At 40.7% G+C, this 21,614-nt stretch overlaps 1 protein-coding gene across 1 annotated transcript; it reads left to right on the top strand.

The window, feature by feature from the left end:
* Positions 1 to 15,542: 15,542 nt before the first annotated feature.
* CXCL13 (C-X-C motif chemokine ligand 13) lies at positions 15,543 to 21,609 on the top strand. Its single transcript, XM_032163985.1, has 4 exons — positions 15,543 to 15,652; positions 17,436 to 17,568; positions 20,386 to 20,466; positions 20,760 to 21,609. The coding sequence occupies exons 1-4, from the start codon at positions 15,589 to 15,591 to the stop codon at positions 20,809 to 20,811; spliced, it is 330 nt and encodes a 109-aa protein (XP_032019876.1). The 5' UTR covers positions 15,543 to 15,588; the 3' UTR covers positions 20,812 to 21,609.
* Positions 21,610 to 21,614: the final 5 nt, after the last annotated feature.

Genomic DNA, 21,614 nt, shown 5'->3' with positions numbered 1-21,614 from the left:
TCATTTTAGGGAATGTCTCTTCTGTCTTTAGAAACCAGTTTCCATAGGAGGAAAAAGCAGCCTAAGGTAAAAGTCTTTCTCTTCCAGCAGCGTAATGAGTGAGCCAAGGTCAAAAGTTACCATCCCACTTCAAAGAAGCTGACAGCTGTGGGGGATTCACAGAGGCAGTTTACGGGAAGTTTGATATTCCAGTTCTTTCAGCCAATGCAAGTATTATTTCTTTTTTAAAATAAATGATTTTCAACAGAATTGCATGTGGCATAATTCAGTAAAGTGAAACACAGTATCAAAGTATGAATCATAAACTTACCTGGAAAAACTCTCAAGAACAGGTTTTCCATGGACATAAGTGACATGGCCATTCCTTCCTTTTCTGCTCCTGTATAGAAAACTGAATAGTCAACACAATATCCAGTGGCATGACAGTAGCCCGTGAATTATTCGCTCTCCTGTGGAGATGTCACACACTCATTCTGTGAGCAGGATTGCAATAGTCTTATAAATTCAAAAGGGTTTGGCACATGTGTAGTTCTTTGCTCCAGGCCCCAGTACAGGGCCAGTATTTTTATTTTGTGACCAGAATGGGCATGTTAAATGCTATTTTATGCTATGCAAAGTTTATTAATAAGAAATGTTACCTGTCTCATACTATTTATTTATTTCTTTTTTGAGATGGAGTCTCACTCTGTCGCCCAGTCTGGAATGCAGTAGTGTTACCTTGGCTCACTGCAACCTCCGCCTCCTGGGTTCAAGTGATTCTTGTGCCTCAGCCTCCTAAGTAGCTGGGATTACAGGCATGCACTCCACACCCAGATAATTTTTGTATTTTTAGTAGAGACAGGGTTTTGCCATGGTGGCTAGGCTGGTCTCAAACTCTAACCGCAAGTGATCCACCTGCCTGGGCGTACTATTTATTACATATACTGTACTATAATATTATGCTATCATTATTGTTATACTATTACTATTTAGATATATATACATTCCTACTATATACACATACTAATTATGGCTGGTGTCACCATATTAAAAATGTTTCTCAGCCGGGCGCAGTGCCTCATGCCTGTAATCCCAGTACCTTGGGAGGCCAAGGTGGGTGGATCACAAGGTTAGGAGATCGAGACCATCCTGGCTAATAAGGTGAAACCCCGTCTCTACTAACAAATACAAAAAAAAATTAGCCGGGCGTGGTGGCGGGCACCAGTAGTCCCAGCTACTTGGGAGGCTGAGGTAGGAGAATGGTGTGAACTCGGGAGGCGGAGCTTGCAGTGAGCCGAGATCGTGCCACTGCACTCCAGCCTGGGTGACAGAGCGAGACTCCATCTCAAAAAAAAAAAAAAATTTTTCTCAAATTTTAGCAACTATCATAATCACCTGGGAAGTGAATTAAACAGACAGCTTCCCTAGTGCACTCCCCAGAAATTTTGATTCTGTAATTTGGACTCTGGAATCCACATGTGTGCAAGTGCCCCAAATGACCCTGATCAGCCAACAGGACCCAGGCCCCACTTGGCACAGCCCTGCCCCAGCTTCATATACACGCCATTCACCACTGTGGCCCTGCTGCCAGCAAGTGCCTGTGCACAGTCACTGTGCAACTAACATCCACTGAATGACAGACTTTGGCATCAGGGCATCTAGATTTGAGAACTTACTCTTCTTTAACTTCTTTAACTGATCACTTAAACTCTGAGCTCCAAATGTTCTGATCTATAAAAAGGGAATAATATCTGTCTACAGAGTTCTAGGTTGTCAGTGACAAAGAAGCAACACCAAAAACATTTCTGGCCACCTTGATCAGAAAAGAAATAATTGGATCATTATCACATGATCCAGCAATCCCACTTCTGGATATTTATCCAAAGGATTTGAAGTCAGTATGTCAAAGAGGTATCTGCACCCCCATGTTTATTGCAGTTTTATTCACAATGGCCAAGATATGGAAATAACCTAAGTGTATATCAACAGATAAATGAATAAAGAATATGTGGTGCTTATACACAATAGAGTACTATTCAGCCTTAAAAAGAAGAAAATCCTATGGTTTGCAACAACGTGGATACACTTAGTTATGCTAAGTGAAATAAGCCAGGCATAGAAAGACAAATACATGTTCTCACTTACATGTGGAATTTAAGAAAACATTGAAATCATAGAAGTAGAGAGTGGAATGGTGGTTGTCAGGGGCTGGGGGAAGGGGAATGGGGAGATAATTGGTGAAAGGGTACAAAGTTTCAGTCTAACAGGAGGACTAAATGGTAAATATTTGACATGATGGATATATTAACTAGCTTGATTCAATTATTCCACTATATATGTCATAATATCACGGTGTGCCCCATAATTCTATACAATTATAGTTTGTCAATATATAATAAAATTAAATAAATAAATAATTGAAAGGACATTAGACAGCTCATGAAATCCCTGGCAAGGCTGAAGGACTGAGGAAACCAGGGGGAGCTGGGCAGCAGGAACCATGCCAAGATCATGCCACGGGGGCAATCCAGTGAGGACATAGACTTTGATCACTCAAGATTCAAAGTTTTGAATGAGAACACTAAGTTGGCCATCCTGGGTCTTGTGTACTGGCTGCCAGGGGCCTTTTCAGATTTCATAGTGGAAATGGGGCTTCATTGTCCCTCAAGATTTACACAAGATTTCTCCAAAACAGGAAGTTTTGAATGCTGGGCAGCTAAATGTGCATTATGAATTAACTCCAACTTAAGTTGGAAGAAATTCAGAGAGGTTAATAACGTATAAACAAGTGGCAGAGCTGTGGTTTTAACTCATATCTGTCTTTCCTCTCTCTGTACTTAGAACAGAGCCCTCTTGAGGGTCTGTTCTTCTGGCTTTCCTTTGAATTTCAGTGGTCTCAGGCAATTTTTCTCCCTCATCTATTCTTCCACACCAACAAGGTAAGAAATGCTTGACCTTACAGAGGCGAGCAGAAACTAGAAACTGAAAAACATACTCTGTTTCCCTGATTATGCCTATGATTAATCACTTTCTGACAAAACGAAACTGTTTCTAACCTCAAATTAAACATTTTAAAAGCCAACAAGGCTTGAAAGAACAGAATCACTTCCAATTTATGGTAAGAAGAGCAGTAATAATCATTGCATCACATCGTCTCCCATATGTGCCCTGTGTTAGGAATCGTACCTAAGTTCGAGAGTTGTCACTGGTGCCATCATGATGAATGAGTGGACATCCCCGTGAGACTTGGCCTTCCAAAGCAAAGCTGGTCAACTCATGTGGCTTTGAGGAAGTAGACTCCAGAATAAAAGTTAATGGAAATGCATAAGCGGAGCAATGATGAGATAGAAAACTACCTTAAATTTGAAAATCATTTCACATTTTATTAAGCACGTTCGCATACCTTAACTTCTTATAATATTCCTGCATGTCCCTTTTTATAGATGAGAACATTTGGAACTCAAAGTTTAAATGGTCAGTTTAAGAAGAACGAGCTGTTAAATCTAGGTCTCTTGATTCTGGTGAAAATCTTGTCATGCTTGAAGACAAGGGTGCTCTTGTAGAGAAGAACATATGTCACAGTGGTATCACCAGTTGGGCAGAAAGCTCTGTCATCAGCCAGTCGAGGAGAGGTGAGGTGAGTTCTACCCCAGAGGTGGTAGCTTGAAAGTGAAAAGACAGGGGTATTTCTAACAGCCCAACACAGAGATTGGGCTGAGTTAGAGGATAAACTGGGGCAGTGCCTCTCTCTGAGCAGCAGCAAAAGGTCAGCATTGCTGCTGGCTGATGTGGAATTTATACCGAAAGCCATGCCATGGTAGGCAAGGATGTTTTGCTTTAAAAAGTGACATCTGCCTCTTGGTAATACATGCTGCACGTGTAAGTGTTTGGGGGCTCCACATTCCAGTGTGATGCAAAAAGCACTGGATTTTAAATCAAGGGAGCTGGGCTTGAGTCATGCATGTCCATCTCTGGAGGCTGCCAGAGTCAGTCATGCAGAGGACGAGAGGGGTGAGCTCTTAGCCAACTGGCTTCAAGTCCATAGAGGTCCAGTTTCTCCTTCTGCCCTGAAAACCTGGGTCCACAGAGCCATCTTAAGTACCTCAAGACCAGGGCAAAGGTCCTGGTAGCACCACTTATCTGGAGTACAGATCACTGGAGCCATTTGTCTCCTCTACAAACAGGGACAACAATTAAAATAATGAGACAATAGGCTGGTCAGGAAGTCCCCCAATACTTGCATCAAAATTACCCATTTTAGCAGCTTGTTATTAGAGCTATTGGGCATCAACATAGCTCAAAAGCTTCCCTCTGGCCATAATAAAACATTTCATGTCACAAATCCCAGGCACAGTGGCCTGGTTCTGTTGACAGGCAGCTGGGCAGGTCCAGGGGCATACTGATGCCGGTGAGGGCCATGGGGCTCATCTTTCCCAAGTCCACATTCGACAACCTCATTTTGGTGGTTTGAAATTGGCCATAATCCACATGGACAGAGGGAGGGGAACAACACACACTGTTCGGGCCTGTCGGGGTGGGAGGCTGGGGAAGGGAGAACACCAGGATAAATAGCTAATGCATGTGAGGCTTAATACCTAGGTGATGGGTTGATAGGGGCAGCAAACCACCACAGCACTTGTTTACCTAAGTAACAAACTTGCACGTCCTGCACATGTATCCTAGAACTTAAAATTTTAAAAAACAATAAAAATTAGAAAATAAAATACAGAAAAATAGAGGAAAAAAAATTGGCCACGGTAAAAGTATTTACATCACAGAAATAGACAAATGCCATGAGTCAGAACTTTATATTTTCCAGAAAGCTGGTTATAAAGCATTTACCAGCAGCACATCATTTTTGGTTTTAGGTGATTTTTTTTTTTTTTTTATCAATGAAACAAAGTCCCTTTGCATATCAGGGAGGCAGCATGACCCCCTAGTTTCCATTCACTTAATGTACTACGGGCAGCCGCTGTTTTTGAGTTCTCTTCTAAGACCTCTTATGCTATAATCAAGAAAACATGTTGTCTTAGAAAATTTCCACCACTCTGAGACACCTTGAGTAAAAGTATCCCTAGTTTGTACTTTTAAACTCAGGGCCAGGATGTATTGAGTTTAGAAACCTGAGTACATGCACTAAGGATGCTAAAATTTCGGTACCACAGACCACATCTTTTTTGTACATTGCTTATTGCCTGCAAGATAGTTTGCTCATCTGAAGGCAAGAACAGAGCAATGGCCATGATTTAGTTCACTTTTGGACCCTAAGTAAAATTGAACCATGCAGGAAGATCAAATAAGCCTTTCTTTGTTTGTGACACATAGGAGAGTATGGCATAAAAGTGTGAAAGCCACAGACTTTGAATATAAATGTAGTCATGTCAGTGCTAATACTCCACGTATATAACTTTGACCTACTTGCCTATAGGGCCTCTGTCCTGCACCCCCAAAGAGCACCCTAATGAAACAATACTGTTCGCGATGTTTTGCTCTAGCCTTCTTATCAAAAGAATCACTGCTGTCCCACGGAGGCTTCCTGTGAGGATGCTGTTCTGTCACCCTGAGCCTTCATAGTCTTGGAGCTATACTGTTGTCTGCAGAGCAGTTAGAGGGAAGGGCTCTCTCCCCAGTTTTCTGTCCCGCTTCCTAAGACAATGTCCCCTGGGCTCCAAACAAGCATGCTTGCGTCCAGAGACGTGATCACATAGAGGCTCCTCAATTTGGCACTCAAATACCTCTCCCATGGGTCCAAACAGTCTTTCAGCTTGGGTACAAATGGGGAATTAACCACTCCCTCTGTTGACCTAATCATACTCAACAAATTGTTACGTTTTGCAAACAAAACAAAGTCCCTTTTCATATTACTGAGGCAGATAGAAGGCAGTATAACAAGAAATACAGTGGAATTTTTCCTGTTGTCCCAGAAGGAAGCTAAGATCTAAAGCTGACAAGCAAAAACACTAACAGTGTGTGTCCATTAAGATGATTTTCTAAGTAACCAAAATTGCTAGGTATAGGTTTTGTCTTGAGTAAGACCATCTCTGTATCACCTCCCACTTGTTTGTATGGCTATTTTCAAAAAGACAAGAGGTAACTGTTGGCAAGAGTGTAGTGAAAAGGGAACACGTACACTGTTGGTGGGAGTGTAAATTAGTACAGTGATTTTGGAAAATAGTATGGAGATCACTCCAAAATTAAAAATAGAACTATCATATGCTCCAGCAATCCCTCTTCTGGGTATACACCCAAACGAAATGAAATCAATACCTTGGGCTGGGCACAGCGGCTCATGCCTGTAATCCCAGCACTTTGGGAGACCGAGGCGGGTGAATCACCTGAGGTCAGGAGTTTGAGACCAGCCTGGCCAGCATGGTGAAACCCCATCTCTACTAAAAATACAAAAATTAGCTGGGTATGGTGGCGGGTGCCTGTAGTCCCAGCTACTGGGGAGGCTGAGGCAGGAGAATCATTGGAACCCGGGAGGCAGAGGTTGCAGTGAGCTGAGACCGTGCCATTGCACTCTAGCCTGGGCAACAAGAGTAAGACTCTGTCTCAAAAAAAAAAAAAAAAAAAAAAAAAAAAAAGAAAAGAAAGAATCAATACCTGAAGAGTTGATGGAGGAATGGGTAAAGAAAAATGTGATCTATACATGCGATGGAGTATTATTCAGCCTTTAAAAAGAAGAAAATGCTGCCATTTGCAAGAACACGAATGAACCTGGAGGACATTATGCTAAGTAGTATAAGCCAGACACATAAAGAAGCATATTGCATAATCTCACTTATATGTGAAATCCAAAACAGTCAAACATATAGAAGCAGAGTAGTGGTTATCAAGGGTGAGAAGGTGGGGGAAATAGAGAAACATTTAAAAAATGATAGATTACTTAAAAACATTTTTAATTGATTCAGAGGGAATATTTTATTGATTATTAGGTTGAAGCTCTGTAGCCTTCCCAGCTAATTGTGTAAATCATATTTTTCTAATGTATTGCTATTTAGGTTTTCCCATGGGGGCAAAAGGAATGCATTCATTTTGAATAGTATATTTTTTAATCTTTTTGCATAAACTAAAGCAATATGTCATTTTAAAAAAGATTTCCATTCTTTCGGCAAGGAGCTTCTCCATGTGTTGGTTTTGTTGAACCTGGATGTAACATCTGGAATTGATGCAGCCACTTTGTGCCATGAGTGAATCTAGCCTGAGGACAATTTCCTAAGGCAGGAAGGGGCCGCCTTTTACATTATCCCTGTTTTAAGAGCTAAAGTAAAAAGTTCTTTCCCAGATCCCAATTCCTTAGAAAACTGAAATTCTCATGGTTGGCTTAAGATAATAAAGATTTCCCCACCAAGAGTCTTGGAATATGGAAGAAGTTGAATATTCAAATGAATAGGGTCTATTAGAATGGTGGAAGTGCACCAATGGCTCTTGGGTGGGCAACAGGATCTGCTCTGTGGCCACGTTCTATGTCCAAAGCACCAGCAGCACCAAGGCTGACCACCCACAGGGGGCTACCAAGAGGCACCTGCCCACCACCAGCACCCCAGTCAATGGAAGGAGAAGACTAGGAGAGATGAGAGAGCTTTGGGAGACTGCCAGGTGTATAAGAGAATCCCTGCCCTCTCATTTCTCTTCTGAACTTTGGCAAGTCACTAAAGCAGCAGAGTGCTTGATGTCATTGGAGCTTGGAGAAGGGGATACAGGAAGACAAGAAGCTGAGAAAAGGGTACCATTGAGTCGGCCTGTTTTTCTACTGTCTGGCAAAGCAAGTCTTCTGTGGGTCATGTGGACACTGCGGGAGATGACCAGGCTTGCCTGTCTTGACAGTATCCTGCCTCCAAGGGACTGGCATGGAGCAAGGGGATCCCAGCAACAAGGGGCTGTGGAATATGCTCCTGTGGTAGCAGCTGAAGATTTGCGGAAGCCGTTGGTTCAGAATCGAGTCTGCCATATTCGTTTGCACTGTATTAGGGAGACTCTGCAGAGAGATTCAGCCACATCCATAGAGTTAACAGGGAGCAGTGGGGAGTAACAGGGCTGGATGGGGACTGTCGTCTTGCCATGAAAGATAATCATTCCATCCCCAATCCCTTCTTCCCTTTCAGAGCCTAGAAGAGGGAAGGGGAAGTATAGAACAACCAGACCATGCTTTTCTCACCCACTCCAAGCCTCTATAATGAACGTTTTCATCTATGTTAGCTGGAAGAGAGAAGAGCTTTGAATCAAACATTGAAATTTATTCAACAAAGAGATAAGACTATTTGAATAACAAAAAGTGTCAAAAAGATGTTATGGAATCTGGAAGATGCCTCATGAGAGATGCTACACCACCAGAAAGGGAGAGGCAATATAGTAGAGTGGCAGATTATTGCAGGAAACTTTTCTTCGTTATACACTAACACATTGAGACTCCATAGTGAACACATTCTACAGAAGGAAGGTGAGGTGTCACCCAACTCTAAGCTTTGAAAATATCCATGTCCCATTTTTGGCCTAGCCCCAACACAATGATTTTTTTTTTTTTTGGTAGATAGAGTCCCGCCCAGACTGGAGTACAATGGCATGATCTCGGCTCCCTGCAACCTCTGCCTCCCGAGTTCAAGTGATTCTTCCTGCCTTAGCCTCCAGAGTAGCTGGGATTACAGGCACCTGCCACTATGCCCAGCTAATTTTTGTATTTTTAGTAGAGCCAGGGTTTCACCATATTGGCCAGGCTGGTCTTGAACTCCTAACCTCAATTGATCCACCCGCCTCAGCCTCCCAAAGTGCAGGGATTACAGGCATGAGCCACCACGCCCGGCCAGCCCCAACACTATTACTGAAGATAAATAAAAATGGAGTCTTAGGAGTAGAGCTAGAGGAAAAAAACGTTAACAATATCTAGGTACTGCCAAAGAACCTCCTTCGGTATCCATGAGGATTGGTTGCAAGACTCCCATGTATACCAGAATATATACATGCTCAAGTCTCTGATATAAAATGGGATAGTATTTGCATATAACCTGTGCACATCCTCCTGTATTCTTTAAATCATCTCTAGATTACTTATAATAATACAATGTAAATACTATGTAAATATATTGTTTAGGGAATAATGACAAGAAAAAAGTCTGTACATGTTCAGAACAGACATGGTCCTTTTTAAAATATTTTTGATTCACAGTTGGTTGGATCCACAGATGTGAAACCCTATGGATAAGGAAGGCCGACTGCATTCATTTGGAACATAAATTGGAGTACTTGCAGAAGATATTCACCCTGTGAACTTCAGGCCCCTAGTGGTGGGCAAAGTGATTGCAAAGAGTCCTCAACCCCATCTGTGAGAACTGGAGGGGACAGCAAAGGAATGAGGCAGGAGAGGAAGTTGGAGAGAGCACCAGGATCCACTAAGGACTTATCCACACAGGGGACAGTGGGAAGCCTTTGCAGCACAGCAAAGACACAAACAGCTTTGTGTTTTGAGAAGATGGTTCTGGATGCAGTGTGGAAACTGGATTGGGATTGGGGATGGGAAAAAAGCAGTTAGCAAGCTATTGAAGTAATTGGACAATGGTGGCTGGGAATAGTTTCTAGCAGTGAAACGGGAGCAAAGTGGAGAAAGTCAGGATATTTTAAGATATACAAGTGCCAGCTCTTAGAGACCAAATAGATATGGGGATTAAAGGCGATGAAGGAGTTCAAGACAACTTCCCTGGTTTCTAAGCAAATTTTTGAGCAACTGGGTGAACGATGATACCATTTACTAAGACTTGGGATATTGGAGATAGAGCAGGTTTTGAGGACACTAAGTTCAGTCTGGGGATAATATGATTAGTTAGAAGTATCTAGGAGGCCTCTATGAAGAAATGAGCAGTAATTAGGCTATTGAATAGATACCAATGTGAGTGGACTTACATGTAAACTTGAAGGACTGGGAAGAGACACACACCCCTAGGGAGAGAGTATACAGTGAGAGGAGGAGCGGAATAGCTAGTTAGATGAAGAAGAGAAAAGAGCAAAGCAATACGACACTGAGAAGATTACTTGGGGGCACCTGACGTTTGCGGATTAGCAGATATTAAGGGAACAAAGTGATATGCCAAAAACTTTCAAAATTGCATAAGGGTTCTCTTGCTGGAAAATGAAATTATTGACTTTTATTTATAATGTCCAGGTCTCCATTGATAGTTATAACATAAATACAAGCTGAATGAGAAAAGCAAATGATGAGTTATTATCTACATGACATATGATTATATATGATGACATATGATTACATTATAGAATCAGTAGAGGAGAAACAAGATGAGTATTTTGCTAATGCTCACTGCATGCACTATGCTTTAAAAGCACAAGCACAATTGCTTGATCACTTCGACATTGGTATGTGGTGGCCTCACTGTTCTCAGAAATCTTTCTAATCACAGAAGGTACAAGCCCAGCCACTGCCGAGGCCGAATGTGATCTCATGCCAGAGGACCAATGTGCAATCTGATTTTGCAACCTCAGGAATAAGGAGTTGGATTTGGGCAAGAATTTGTTGGACTATTTCAAATTTTTAGGGGTTTTTCTCCCCTCCTTCATGAATATTTCAGCCTAATCAAAAAAAATCTCAAACCTCACAATATTTTTAAAGCAATAAGCCAAATCAAATAAATGATTTGAATGTTGAAATAATGCAACACACCCCTTCTGGTCAGCACACAGGCAGAGTCTTCTTTACCTGAGGACAGAACTTTTACTTCCTGCAAACTGTTTCTGTAAGTAATGCTGCCACCTAGCAGTCTCTTGGGGAATCACCACCCTACCAGGTAATAGCTTTCGGTACACACGTTTTAGGTTTGTGGTGGCTTCCCTGCGTTTAATGCAGGTGGATTCCCTGCATTTAAGTTGGCTTTAAACAACACTTGAAATATGAATTTAATTACCTTTGAAAAATGTCTTTTCTGCAGGTATAGGTCTTGAAATCACGGTGTGGCAAAAAATAGGCTGTTGAAAGCAGCTCGCTCAAGATGAAAATGATGGCAAAATGCACAGGATTTGCATTGTCCAAACTCATCCAATTGCACACACTGAATATGTGCAGTTCTTTTTATATCAATTATTCCTCAATAAAGCTGTTTAAAAAATGGTAAAATAAAAAGAAAATGGTGACAAAAAATAAAACACCCCCTGTGTAAAACTTCAGTACATCTGTATGAAATACAAACCTCTACAAGTATCTTGTGAGGAGAGTAGGTAAAAACAAAGTGTGGATGATCAGTGTCAAAGAAGAACAGCCCTTTAACCAGAGAACTCTGGAGTCATAATCTCAAGGTATCACCTATGTGCCTACTGGAAACCTAAGTGACATTTTAATTCACATCAGGAGCTTCACTTGCAAACTAAGCAAAGTTACTTTTTCATGTGCTTCACGTTTTTGTGTTTTCACAAAGGTTAAAAAGAAACAGCTAACATTTATTGAAGTGTTTGCTATTTGCCCAACACTGAGTAAAACACTTTCCAAGCACTGTTATGTAACCTACACAATCCCCTGAGATGGTGTTACTGATACTAGTGGCTTGGGGAAGTTAACAAGGCAAATAAGTGTTGGAGTCGGGATACAAACCGAGCCAGTCTGATTTCAGAGCCTGAGCTCTCACCTCCAAGGTTATAATACTTTTCTATTGTGCTGGAAGTTATGTGGGAGCAAACAGATGTCAGATGTTCAGCAGGTTAAAACATGTGTTAACAGGATACAGTAAGTTTCTGTTTTCTAGTTGAGTGGCATGAAAGAAAATGTTTTCAATTGTGTCACAGTGACATTTGTCTTATCTCTTACTACAAACTACTTTATTTAATCACTGTGAAACTCTACCGTTAACTCTCTGTTTAATACCTGTTGACTATCTAGATTGTCAGACACTTTGGCCAATTATGCCATCTCACTGTTTTAGTGACATTTCACTTTTTGATATCTTGAGAGTTTCCTTCTTGTCACTGCTCTGCATTTAGATGTCAGTGAGTACTGACATCTAGAAGGGATGTGTCCTGTCCACTTTCACTAAAATAAGGTATCTATGCATCATTTTCTGAGGAAATGACTTGTCCAAACATAACTGAAGATAATTTGAATATGCATAATATCTTTATCCAGAAATAGCATGCCACAGCAAACTATGCAGCTTATGTTAGACCAGGCCCATGCATTCAAACCACCTGAGAATCTTGTTGAATGTGGGACCTGAGATTTTACATTTTAAGCTAGCTCTTGGGTGAAGTTAATGATACCAGTCCTTGGATCACAATTTAAGTACCAAGGTTCTAAATTACCCAGTTATTCTTGGGTCTGGAAAGAAAATCTGATTTGATTCCAAAGTGAAGGAAAAAAAATCTTCCCTATAATTTTCTCATTTTATGTATCTGATGATAAAAATCAGGTTTGATATAAACCAAGTTATGTATTTTTATGTTTCTAAACAAGGGTATCTATAAAAGCTATTTTAAAAAATAAATTGTTTCCATTTGAGTTTTAAATCTGTTTGTTTAAATATTTTTTCTTCTTGTCATCAGAGTTTTTGAAATTTATACCTCTACCATAAGATACCATGTAGTGTTGGACTTGAAACTTCTAGAATCATCTGGCTATCAGAGAGCTGCCCAACCTCCAGCCCCATCTTAGGGCAGACATGAATAAGGCTTCTTTGGTCTAAATAAGCTAAATCCAGAACTCTGGGCATTAAAGAAACTGAAGTCAGATTTTAGAATTGTTCTGCAATTAGTTCCTTGACCTGGTGGTCCTATTTTTAATAGCAGCCAATTTAGGAGTTTCCTAGGTTTATTCAGAGCTCTCTTTCAGGTAACTTTGTCCCTATACTCTTCCAGTTCTTGTCAGCATCACTCATTTTTTTGCTCTCACAATAAAATACTTAGTACTTTAGTACTTAGAGGTAAATGTAAAACTTCTATACTTGGGTCTCAAGATCATATCACAAAAGAGTGAAATGAATTAGACACTGTAAGAAATTGACCATTTTCAAAAACAGGAAGGTTACTGCCTACCAACTCAACATAAGTGACTAGAATAATGTTATTCAGTCTAGGAATCTACTAATAGAAGAATTGTGCTAGGACAAAGGAGGTAACGGGCTTCCTCTAGCTTGTACTGGCAAAGCCATAATTGAGGTAATATAATGTTCAGATGTGTGCATGTAAGTGTAAGCGTGTCTGTGGCTGTGAGTCAGAGAGGGTGATGGAAAGGCAAAAGGGAAGGTAGTTATAATTTATGAGGAACAATGGAAAAGATCAACAGGTTTCAAAAAGGTAAACCAAGATGGTGAGAGAGTTTCAAACTGTTATAAATTCAAAGAAATAGGAGTATTTACTTTTGAAGTGGGTTTTGGAGTGGAAGTTAGTAAGATATTTTATGGATGGATAGATGGATGGATGGATGGATGGATGGATGGATGGATGGATGGATGGGGGTGGCGGATGGATTGAAGAGTGAAATCCCTAAACACCTTACTTTGAGAAGTCTAGAAGCAATGGAGCAGTTTTTTCCCGAACAGATTAGATAGTCAGACAGAACGGCAGGCTATTTATTGAATACATTCTACATGCCAGTATTCGGCCGAACCCTTTACATATACCAGGTGCTTTCTTCTCCAAACAACCCTTTGGAATTCCTATTATCCTCATGTGGAAAGTGGTAAATATGAGGCATAGAGAAATTAAGTGACCTGTCCAAAGTCATTGCCAGGCTGAGCTCAGACTTTGTGCTGTTAACCTCTAGTTTATAACCCTGAGTGACACTCAAAGGTACCCTACTCAACTCTCTCTTAAAGAAATAACTTGCTGGCCAGCGGCAAGGAGTGCAGTTAGCTGACAGCCTCTACTAATAACCTCCTCGGGCTCTGCTTCAGCTTTCAACCAGAGACCGTGTTGTTCCTGAGGAGGCCCAGCTAAGGACCGAGCACGGCAGGGGTAGAAGAGTCTGAAGATTTCTGCCCACCGTGGGCCCCTCTAATAAACAGTCTTCCCTCTGGAGCTCCCCACTGAGTTGTTGTAGACTTCACCAGATCAGCATTGCAATCTGAGGCTCCCCCTGCCCAATTCTGCCTCCTTCCTCCTTCTGTCTATCGCAGGAGTTGTTCTGAATAACCCTCTTTTACTGCAATGTCTGTCTCAGCATCTGCTTTGCAGAGGACACAACTGACACACCCTGCCTTCATATATTTGGATTGCCATCATATACAAGACTATTTAGAATTGTTTTGTGTTGTGATAAGGGGTTGAATTAGGACAAAATTCAACCCCTTATCACAACACAAGCATAAGCAAACTACTAGGGAAGCAGCTTTCACATATACATAAGGAAGAACATCCTAACAACTAGAACTGCCAAACAATAGAATGGGCTGCCTCAAGATCAATGAGTGCCCTATCACTGCATTCAGGCCGACTGGAGGACTGCTTTTGTGTGAAGGTCGTGTGGCATTACCACTCCTCCACTTCCACCCCCATGAATACCGAGGCACCTGGGATGCTAAACATCCACAATGCTAATTGATTAGCAAAAACCAAATTGTTTAGGAAATTGCGCCAGGAAGCCCAAAACCTCTGATTTCTTAGCAGATCGGTGGGTCTGGTTTGATACATCATCCTTGTCCACTTCCAGGGCAGTTTAGTGGTACTCTAGGCCAGACTAGCCAGTCTACATACTTTTTTTTTTTAATCAAAGAGCTCCTAGAAAATGGGATAGGCTGTGGGCTGATCGTCCCCATGGACTAGTTGGTGGAATCAAAACCTAACTTCACATGTGTTTATGTCAGACTGTAATATAGGGTTCACCCTCTAATGTAGTTCTAATGACTCCCTCCCCTGCCACATGGTTCTCAAGCTCATGGACTTGCACACGACAGCCAGAGAGATTCTCTTCCTCAAGGCTGTTGTCTCCCTCCCTTCACACAGACACAGGCACACAAAGCAGGGGACGCCTACTGCCCCCTTCTAAGAATTCCATGATGGTCAGATTATATAAGTAATCATATATTTCAGATAGTAAAATAAGAGATTGAAAAGACTGATAGGAAAAATCAATCGCATAATCAGCGTTAGGATCTGTATATAAAGAGACATTCATTTGCTGTGCAAATATTTACTGAGCACCTACCAAAGGCCGGAATCCCTTCCACCATGCTAGGGATGTGATGTGCTCGACGGAGTCCCCAACGTCATGGAGTACATGTCTAATGCCACTGAGAAACCTGGCTCAACCTGCACCGAGAGAGGCAATCAAAGCCACCATCACCAATAGCGCTACTAAAGACAGTGCTTCAGAGCTTCCAAGCTGATAGATTTTCCTTTCTCCCCACCCTCAGATTTCTCCAGCGTCTCTGGCACTTATAGTCTACGTTTGCAAGAAATATTTTATTATAGTGCTCTGAAACAAATGTATAAAGTTTGCAAGAGAAGTTTTAAAAAAGCAAGCTCAGCAATATTTGGGGGCTTTTAAAACTGATGATGCAGCTGACCTACTGAAGACAAAGGCAGTGGGAGGGCCCTTACTGGTATAAATAAATAGGAGTCTCTGGTACTGCAAACCCACAGCCTGGACTCAGAGCTCAAGTCTGAACTCTACCTCCAGACAGAATGAAGTTCATCTCGACATCTCTGCTTCTCATGCTGCTGGTCAGCAGCCTCTCTCCAGTCCAAGGTGAGGACTTTCACTTACGTTTCACTGTTTGTTGAACAGAAATAGTCTTTAACCACTTCAATTTTCTTTCAATTAAAAACCGCAGGGAAGTCTGACTAAAGGGGGAAAAAACTGCTCTGTTCCTTCTAGATTTCTCAAAGTAAGGTGTTTAGGAAGTTAACTCTTCAAACCTGGAAGTATTTATATTGTTAAGATTTTTATTTATAGAAAAAAGAGATACCAGAAGTCCAATATTCATGTGAATTATATTAGGCTTGTATATTCCCGGCCTTTTTCAGATTCAGCTCCTGCTATAAATAATTCTTTACATGTAGCTCTTCTTTGTTCTGCCTCTCAATGTTACCCACTCTGACCCAACCCTATATAGGGTTTAAAGATCATTGACCTCTACTGGTCTCTTGCAGTGAACATGCTTCATGTAATTTCAAATGGTTAGATCTGACATCAAGTACACCACTGTCAGTACACCAGGGGTATTTATACACATTCTGCAAAGAAGCAGACTTCCATGTCTAAGTGGGGCAGCTATCTTTGTGTCAATAGATAAATATCCAGTTGAAGTAGTAAGTTTTTATGTGGCTGAAGGAATGGATACATGTGCAGAAAGAAGCCTTCTGTTCAGATTTAGAAGACCAAATTTTTGTTCTTAAAACACAGAGGAGGTTTCTCCCCCAGTTTTAATTTTGCTTTACATGTTATTTTCACTCTTCAAAACCCTAATTTCTTGCATTCTCCATGGGGCTTTCCCATGGCTTCCAGCAGAGGTAGCTCTTAGCACATCTTCTGTTCTCAGTATGCACGTTAGATTTTGAGCGTAATACAACCTTCTGTGGTATTTTAGTTTTTGTTTGCTTGTTTCCCCTACTAACTTGTACACACCTTGAGAGTTGAGCCTTTTTATTTATAAATGTATGTCAAGCACAGTAGTAGGATGGATAGAAAAGATCTGATAACTGTCTTTTGCTTAGATTTCATTAGATCCCATTAAAATTCATGAGATGGGTACTAATGGTACCCATCCAGCATTAATTGCTTTTGTTAAATAAAAAGAATTTTGAATTTTTATGATTGCCTTTTGTTTTGTAATGATTTGCAACCCAGACAGAGGACCAACATATTAAACAAAAACGTTTGTGACATTTTCTGAGAGGAAAGGGGAGGACGGCAGAGAGTCTGATAGAGAAAACTCTGTTCCAGCATGTTATTGCTCCCAGGGCTCTAGAGCCAGGTCACGTCCTCGGTTTTTATGTGTTGGGAGTGAAGATAATCCACTGGTTTTATATTGCATTAATTATAACTGAGTTGTAAGCCCCTACAGAGGCTGTTCTCAAATTTTATTATGTGGACTATCACCTGAGTACAAATATAACACTATCACAAATTTCAAAAAGTGCTGTGTTTTTTTGAAAGCTAATTTTTGTTTTGTTTTCTTTTTGCTTTGTTTGTTTGCTTTTTGAGATGGGGTCTCCGTTTGTTGCCCAGGCTGGTCTGAAACTCCTGGGTTCAACCAGTCCTCCCACCTTGGCCTTCCAAAGTGCTGGGATTACAGGTGTAAGCCACTCTGCCTGGCCTAAAAGCTAACTTTATTTTTAAAGTTTTGGTAGAAAACATTTGAAAATACTCAAGCCAAGACAAGCAGAAATATACAAACTAAAGACATATGGGTGGAAGCATTGACTTGAAACTTTTAAATCTTCAAATGCACAGTATGAAAGATTAGTAATTAAATTCTAGTTATGAATTACATGCCAATGGATTAAAATAACTGATTCTGTGTTTACAGGTGTTCTGGAGGTCTATTACACAAACTTGAGGTGTAGATGTGCCCAAGAGAGCTCAGTCTTTATCCCTAGCCGCTTCATTGATCGAATTCAAATATTGCCCCGTGGGAATGGTTGTCCAAGAAAAGAAATCATGTAAGTTTCAAGAGAAAAATAAATTTCTTTCTCCCAATGAAATCGGATCAAATGTTACCATACAGTAGTAGCCTTACTCAAGAATGTCGAAGAGATTTACTTGAGTGTTGCTAAAAATTCTCAAACTAATAATGAAAATTGTTAATAATTAAGAGCTTAGTTTGCAGCAGCCCTGAGCTAAGTGTTTTACATGCACATACTAATTTTATTTATTCAACCACTTTATTAAGGTAAGTCTATTGTTCCTTACAGTCTGAGGCTTAGGAAGGTTAACTAACTGCCTGAGACACACCATCAGAAAGGATCAGAAAGTGCATTAGCAGCCAGGCGTGGTGGCTCACGCATGTAATCCCTGCACTTTAGGAGGCCGAGAAGGGCAGATCACCTGAGGTCAGGAGTTCGAGACCAGCCTGATCAACATGGAGACACCTCGTCTCTACTAAAAATACAAAATTAGCCAGGTGTGGTGGCCCATGCCTGTAATCCCAGCTACTTGGGAGGCTGAGGCAGGAGAATCGCTTGAACCTAGGAGGTGGAGGTTGCGGTGAGCCGAGATCACGCCATTGCACTCCAGCCTGGGCAACAAGAGCGAAACTCCATCTCAAAAAGAAAGAAAGAAAGGAAGAAAGTGCATTAGCCAGGACTCCATTCACATTTTCCCCATTCTAAAGCCTCTTCTTTGCGACACCTTGAAGTATTAGGCACAGCATCTTTCTCAGGGCATCCCTGACTTGGCGTTCATTAGTGGCTTTTCTCATGGACTTCTTTAGATTTTTGCAATGTTTGTAAGCAGCTACTTCCTCTTTGTTACATTTTGTTACCAGTGCTTGGGGCCTTGGACCAGTTGAAATACGGGATATCAAAAGTACATATGGTAATTTTTCACTAAAAAGGCATTATATTTTTCACTAAAAAGGCATTTCACTAATGTCTTTAACAATAATGTCTAACTAAACTACAATTATTGCCATCAAACTCAGAGATGTGAATTCTAGCCATGGACTACTTGGGAGCAGTTCCCCTGGCTGTTTAGAAAACTGGGACCCCTTTCTTTTGATTCCGTTTCCTCTGTCATGACCCAAGTCTCTTGCCTGTCAACCAAGGAAGGTAATGCACCTTAATTTTCTCTGCTTTAACTTTGTTTTGAAATGACAAAAATCTGATTTTATATCTTTTCATCAAATTCTGCATTTCTGAATTTTAACCAGATACAGAAATGAGTTTCAAATTGTTGTGAGAAATTCATGCCAGTCAGAGGTGAAAATACCGTTGAGTCCAGATGACCAGAAATCTGTCTTTCCATCATGAACTCTGAAACCCAATTGAAAGTGTCTGTCTGAAAACCCAACTTCTCCATGCCCTGTGACCTCTCTAAGATTTACGTGCAAAGGTGCAGTTTCAGAGTTAGATGGATAGATCCTTGCTGTTTGTCTTTTTTGTTTTGGGGTTTTTGTGGTTTGTTTTTGTTTTTTTGTGTTTGGGGGTTTTTTGTTTGTTTGTTTGTTTGTTTGTTTGTTTGTTTTTTGAGACAGGATCTCACTCTGCTGCCCAGGCTGGAGTACAGTGGCACAATAATGGCTCACTGCAGCCTCAACCTCCTGGGTTCAAGCAAGCCTCCCTCCTCAGCCTCCAGAGTAGCTGGGACTACAGGTGCACACCACCATGCCCAGTTAGTTTTTTTTATTATTATTTCTGTAGAGATGGGGTCTCACTAAGTTGCCCAGGCTAGTCTCGAACTCCTGGCCTCAAGCAATCCGCCCACCTCAGCTCCCAAAGTGCTGGGATTACAGGCATGAGCTACCATGCTGCTGGCTGTTTGTCATTTTATAACTAAGATAAATGACATATAAGGGGAAATTGTGTTTTGTTTAAGTTCACACCTGTAGAGGGTAGAGTCTCCCAGTTTTCTGCTGTCTGGGAGACCTCACTTTTCCACTGCAGATAAAGCATTTAACACTATGTCTGGCACTTGGTAACCACTCAGGTCATGCTCATGAAAAACAGTGAAGAAAAGTGTGGGCTCTGGAGTCAGATAATCTTCATTTGAATCCTGCCGTATCATGTATTTGTTGTGCAATCTTGAACAAGTTATTTAAATTCACTAAGCCTAAGTTCATCATCAGAAGGTATGGAAATAATAGTTTCTCCAGCAAAGGATTTTTGTGAGATTAATTGAAATAATCCATGTTACCTGCCAAGCATAGTGCCTGGTGTGTTATAAGTACCTGATGAATATTAGCTATTAATTATTGTTGCCACTTTTGCTCTTGCTTAATGTCTTAGAGAAGGAAAAATCTTGCTAAGTGGTAATTCGACAAAATGCAGATGTCACTCCAAGCAATCTGCTCTGCAGCATGCCTACCATGTGAAATTGCACTGAATTTTTTTTTCAGTGAAATTCGGGTTCTCAAGAGAGTGTTTTCTATCGCTTATTTTGTTCTCCCAAATACAGTGCAACAGATAAGCCATTTTAAAGATATTGTGATATAACTTTAGAAGTGAGCCAATCTTGGAGTCAGTTATTTGGTTGTTCTCCAATACACGTAAAGTTATCAACAAAACACTAACCTCTGACATGTGAGGCCCTCTCAGCTTTGGATTCAACCCCACCAGCTCACACATACTGGTCCACAAATGGTTGTTTTCTTATTCCTCTGACCCCATGCTACAAATCACCTATTCCAGGTCCCGAACTGCCCAGCTCCAATTTCACTTCATCTAGGAATAATTATTTTCATACCCAACTCTTTTCTTTATTAAAAGTATAGGATTGACTAAAATGTAAGTATGAGTTATTTAATTTTTATTTTCCCCCAGAATCTGGAAGAAGAACAAGTCAATTGTGTGTGTGGACCCTCAAGCTGAATGGATACAAAAAATAATGGAAATATTGAGAAAGTAAGTTAGGCATAACAAGGGGTTTCAGATTCCAACTTGTACTGAAGAGTTTCCCTTTCCTGGGCAGTCAAAATAGGAACTAGTTTGAATTTATGAGAAGTTCCTAAGATAAATGTGTGTTTTTCACCATTATTGCTTATCAGATGGAGTAGGGGTAGCTCATTCCAGCAGCTCAGTAAACCAAACTAGAAGCCAGTATACATGACAGTCCTTGCCCGGTATTTCCAGAGGAAAGCCACAGTTTCTTGTGTTTCTCTAAACATGACAATTTTGTTTTTGTTTCTGCTTCACAGAAGAAGTTCTTCAACTCTACCAGTTCCAGTGTTTAAGAGAAAGATTCCCTGATGCCGATATTTCCACTAAGAACACCTGCATTCTTCCCTTATCCCTGCTCTGGATTTTAGTTTTGTGCTTAGTTAAATCTTTTCCAGGAAAAAGAACTTCCCCATACAAATAAGCATGAGACTATATGTAAAAATAACCTTGCAGAAGCTGATGGGGCAAACTCAAGCTTCTTCACTCACAGCACCCTATATACACTTGGAGATTGCATTCTTATTCATTAGGGAGGAAAGTTTCTTTGAAAATAGTTATTCAGTTATAAGTAATACAGGATTATTTTGATTATATACTCGTTGTTTAATGTTTAAAATTTCTTAGAAAACAATGGAATGAGAATTTAAGCCTCAAATTTGAACATGTGGCTTGAATTAAGAAGAAAATTATGGCATATATTAAAAGCAGGCTTCCATGAAAGACTCAAAAAGCTGCCTGGGAGGCGGATGGAACTTGAGCCTGTCAAGAGGCAAAGGAATCCACGTAGTAGATATCCTCTGCCTAAAAACTCACTATGGAGGAGAATTAAGTCCTACTTTTAAAGAGTTTCTTTATAAAATTTACTGTCTAAGATTAATAGCATTCAAAGATCCCCAGACTTCATAGAATACTCAGGAAAAACATTTAAAGGGTGATGTACACACGTATTCTTTCACACATTTGCCTTGACAAACTTCTTTCACTCACATCTCTTTCACTGACTTTTTTTGGTGGGGGGAGGCGGGGGGCGGACTCTGGTGTCAAATTCTTTAATGATTCCTATAAATCTAATGACATTCAATAAAGTTGAGCAAACATTTTACTTAATTATG

Source organism: Hylobates moloch, unplaced genomic scaffold, assembly GCF_009828535.3.
Source record: "Hylobates moloch isolate HMO894 unplaced genomic scaffold, HMol_V3 SCAFFOLD_2, whole genome shotgun sequence".
Classification (NCBI taxonomy): Eukaryota; Metazoa; Chordata; class Mammalia; order Primates; family Hylobatidae; genus Hylobates; species Hylobates moloch.
Note: the sequence above shows the minus strand (reverse complement) of the source record. Positions and strands in the feature narration are given on the sequence as shown.

Coding starts and splice junctions, on each gene's coding strand:
- CXCL13 (XM_032163985.1), top strand. CDS start 15,589: ATGAAGTTCATCTCGACATCTCTGCTTCTCATGCTGCTGGTCAGCAGC. Junction 17,569..20,385: donor TGTCCAAGAAAAGAAATCAT/GTAAGTTTCAAG, acceptor ATTTTCCCCCAG/AATCTGGAAGAAGAACAAGT. Junction 20,467..20,759: donor ATAATGGAAATATTGAGAAA/GTAAGTTAGGCA, acceptor TCTGCTTCACAG/AAGAAGTTCTTCAACTCTAC.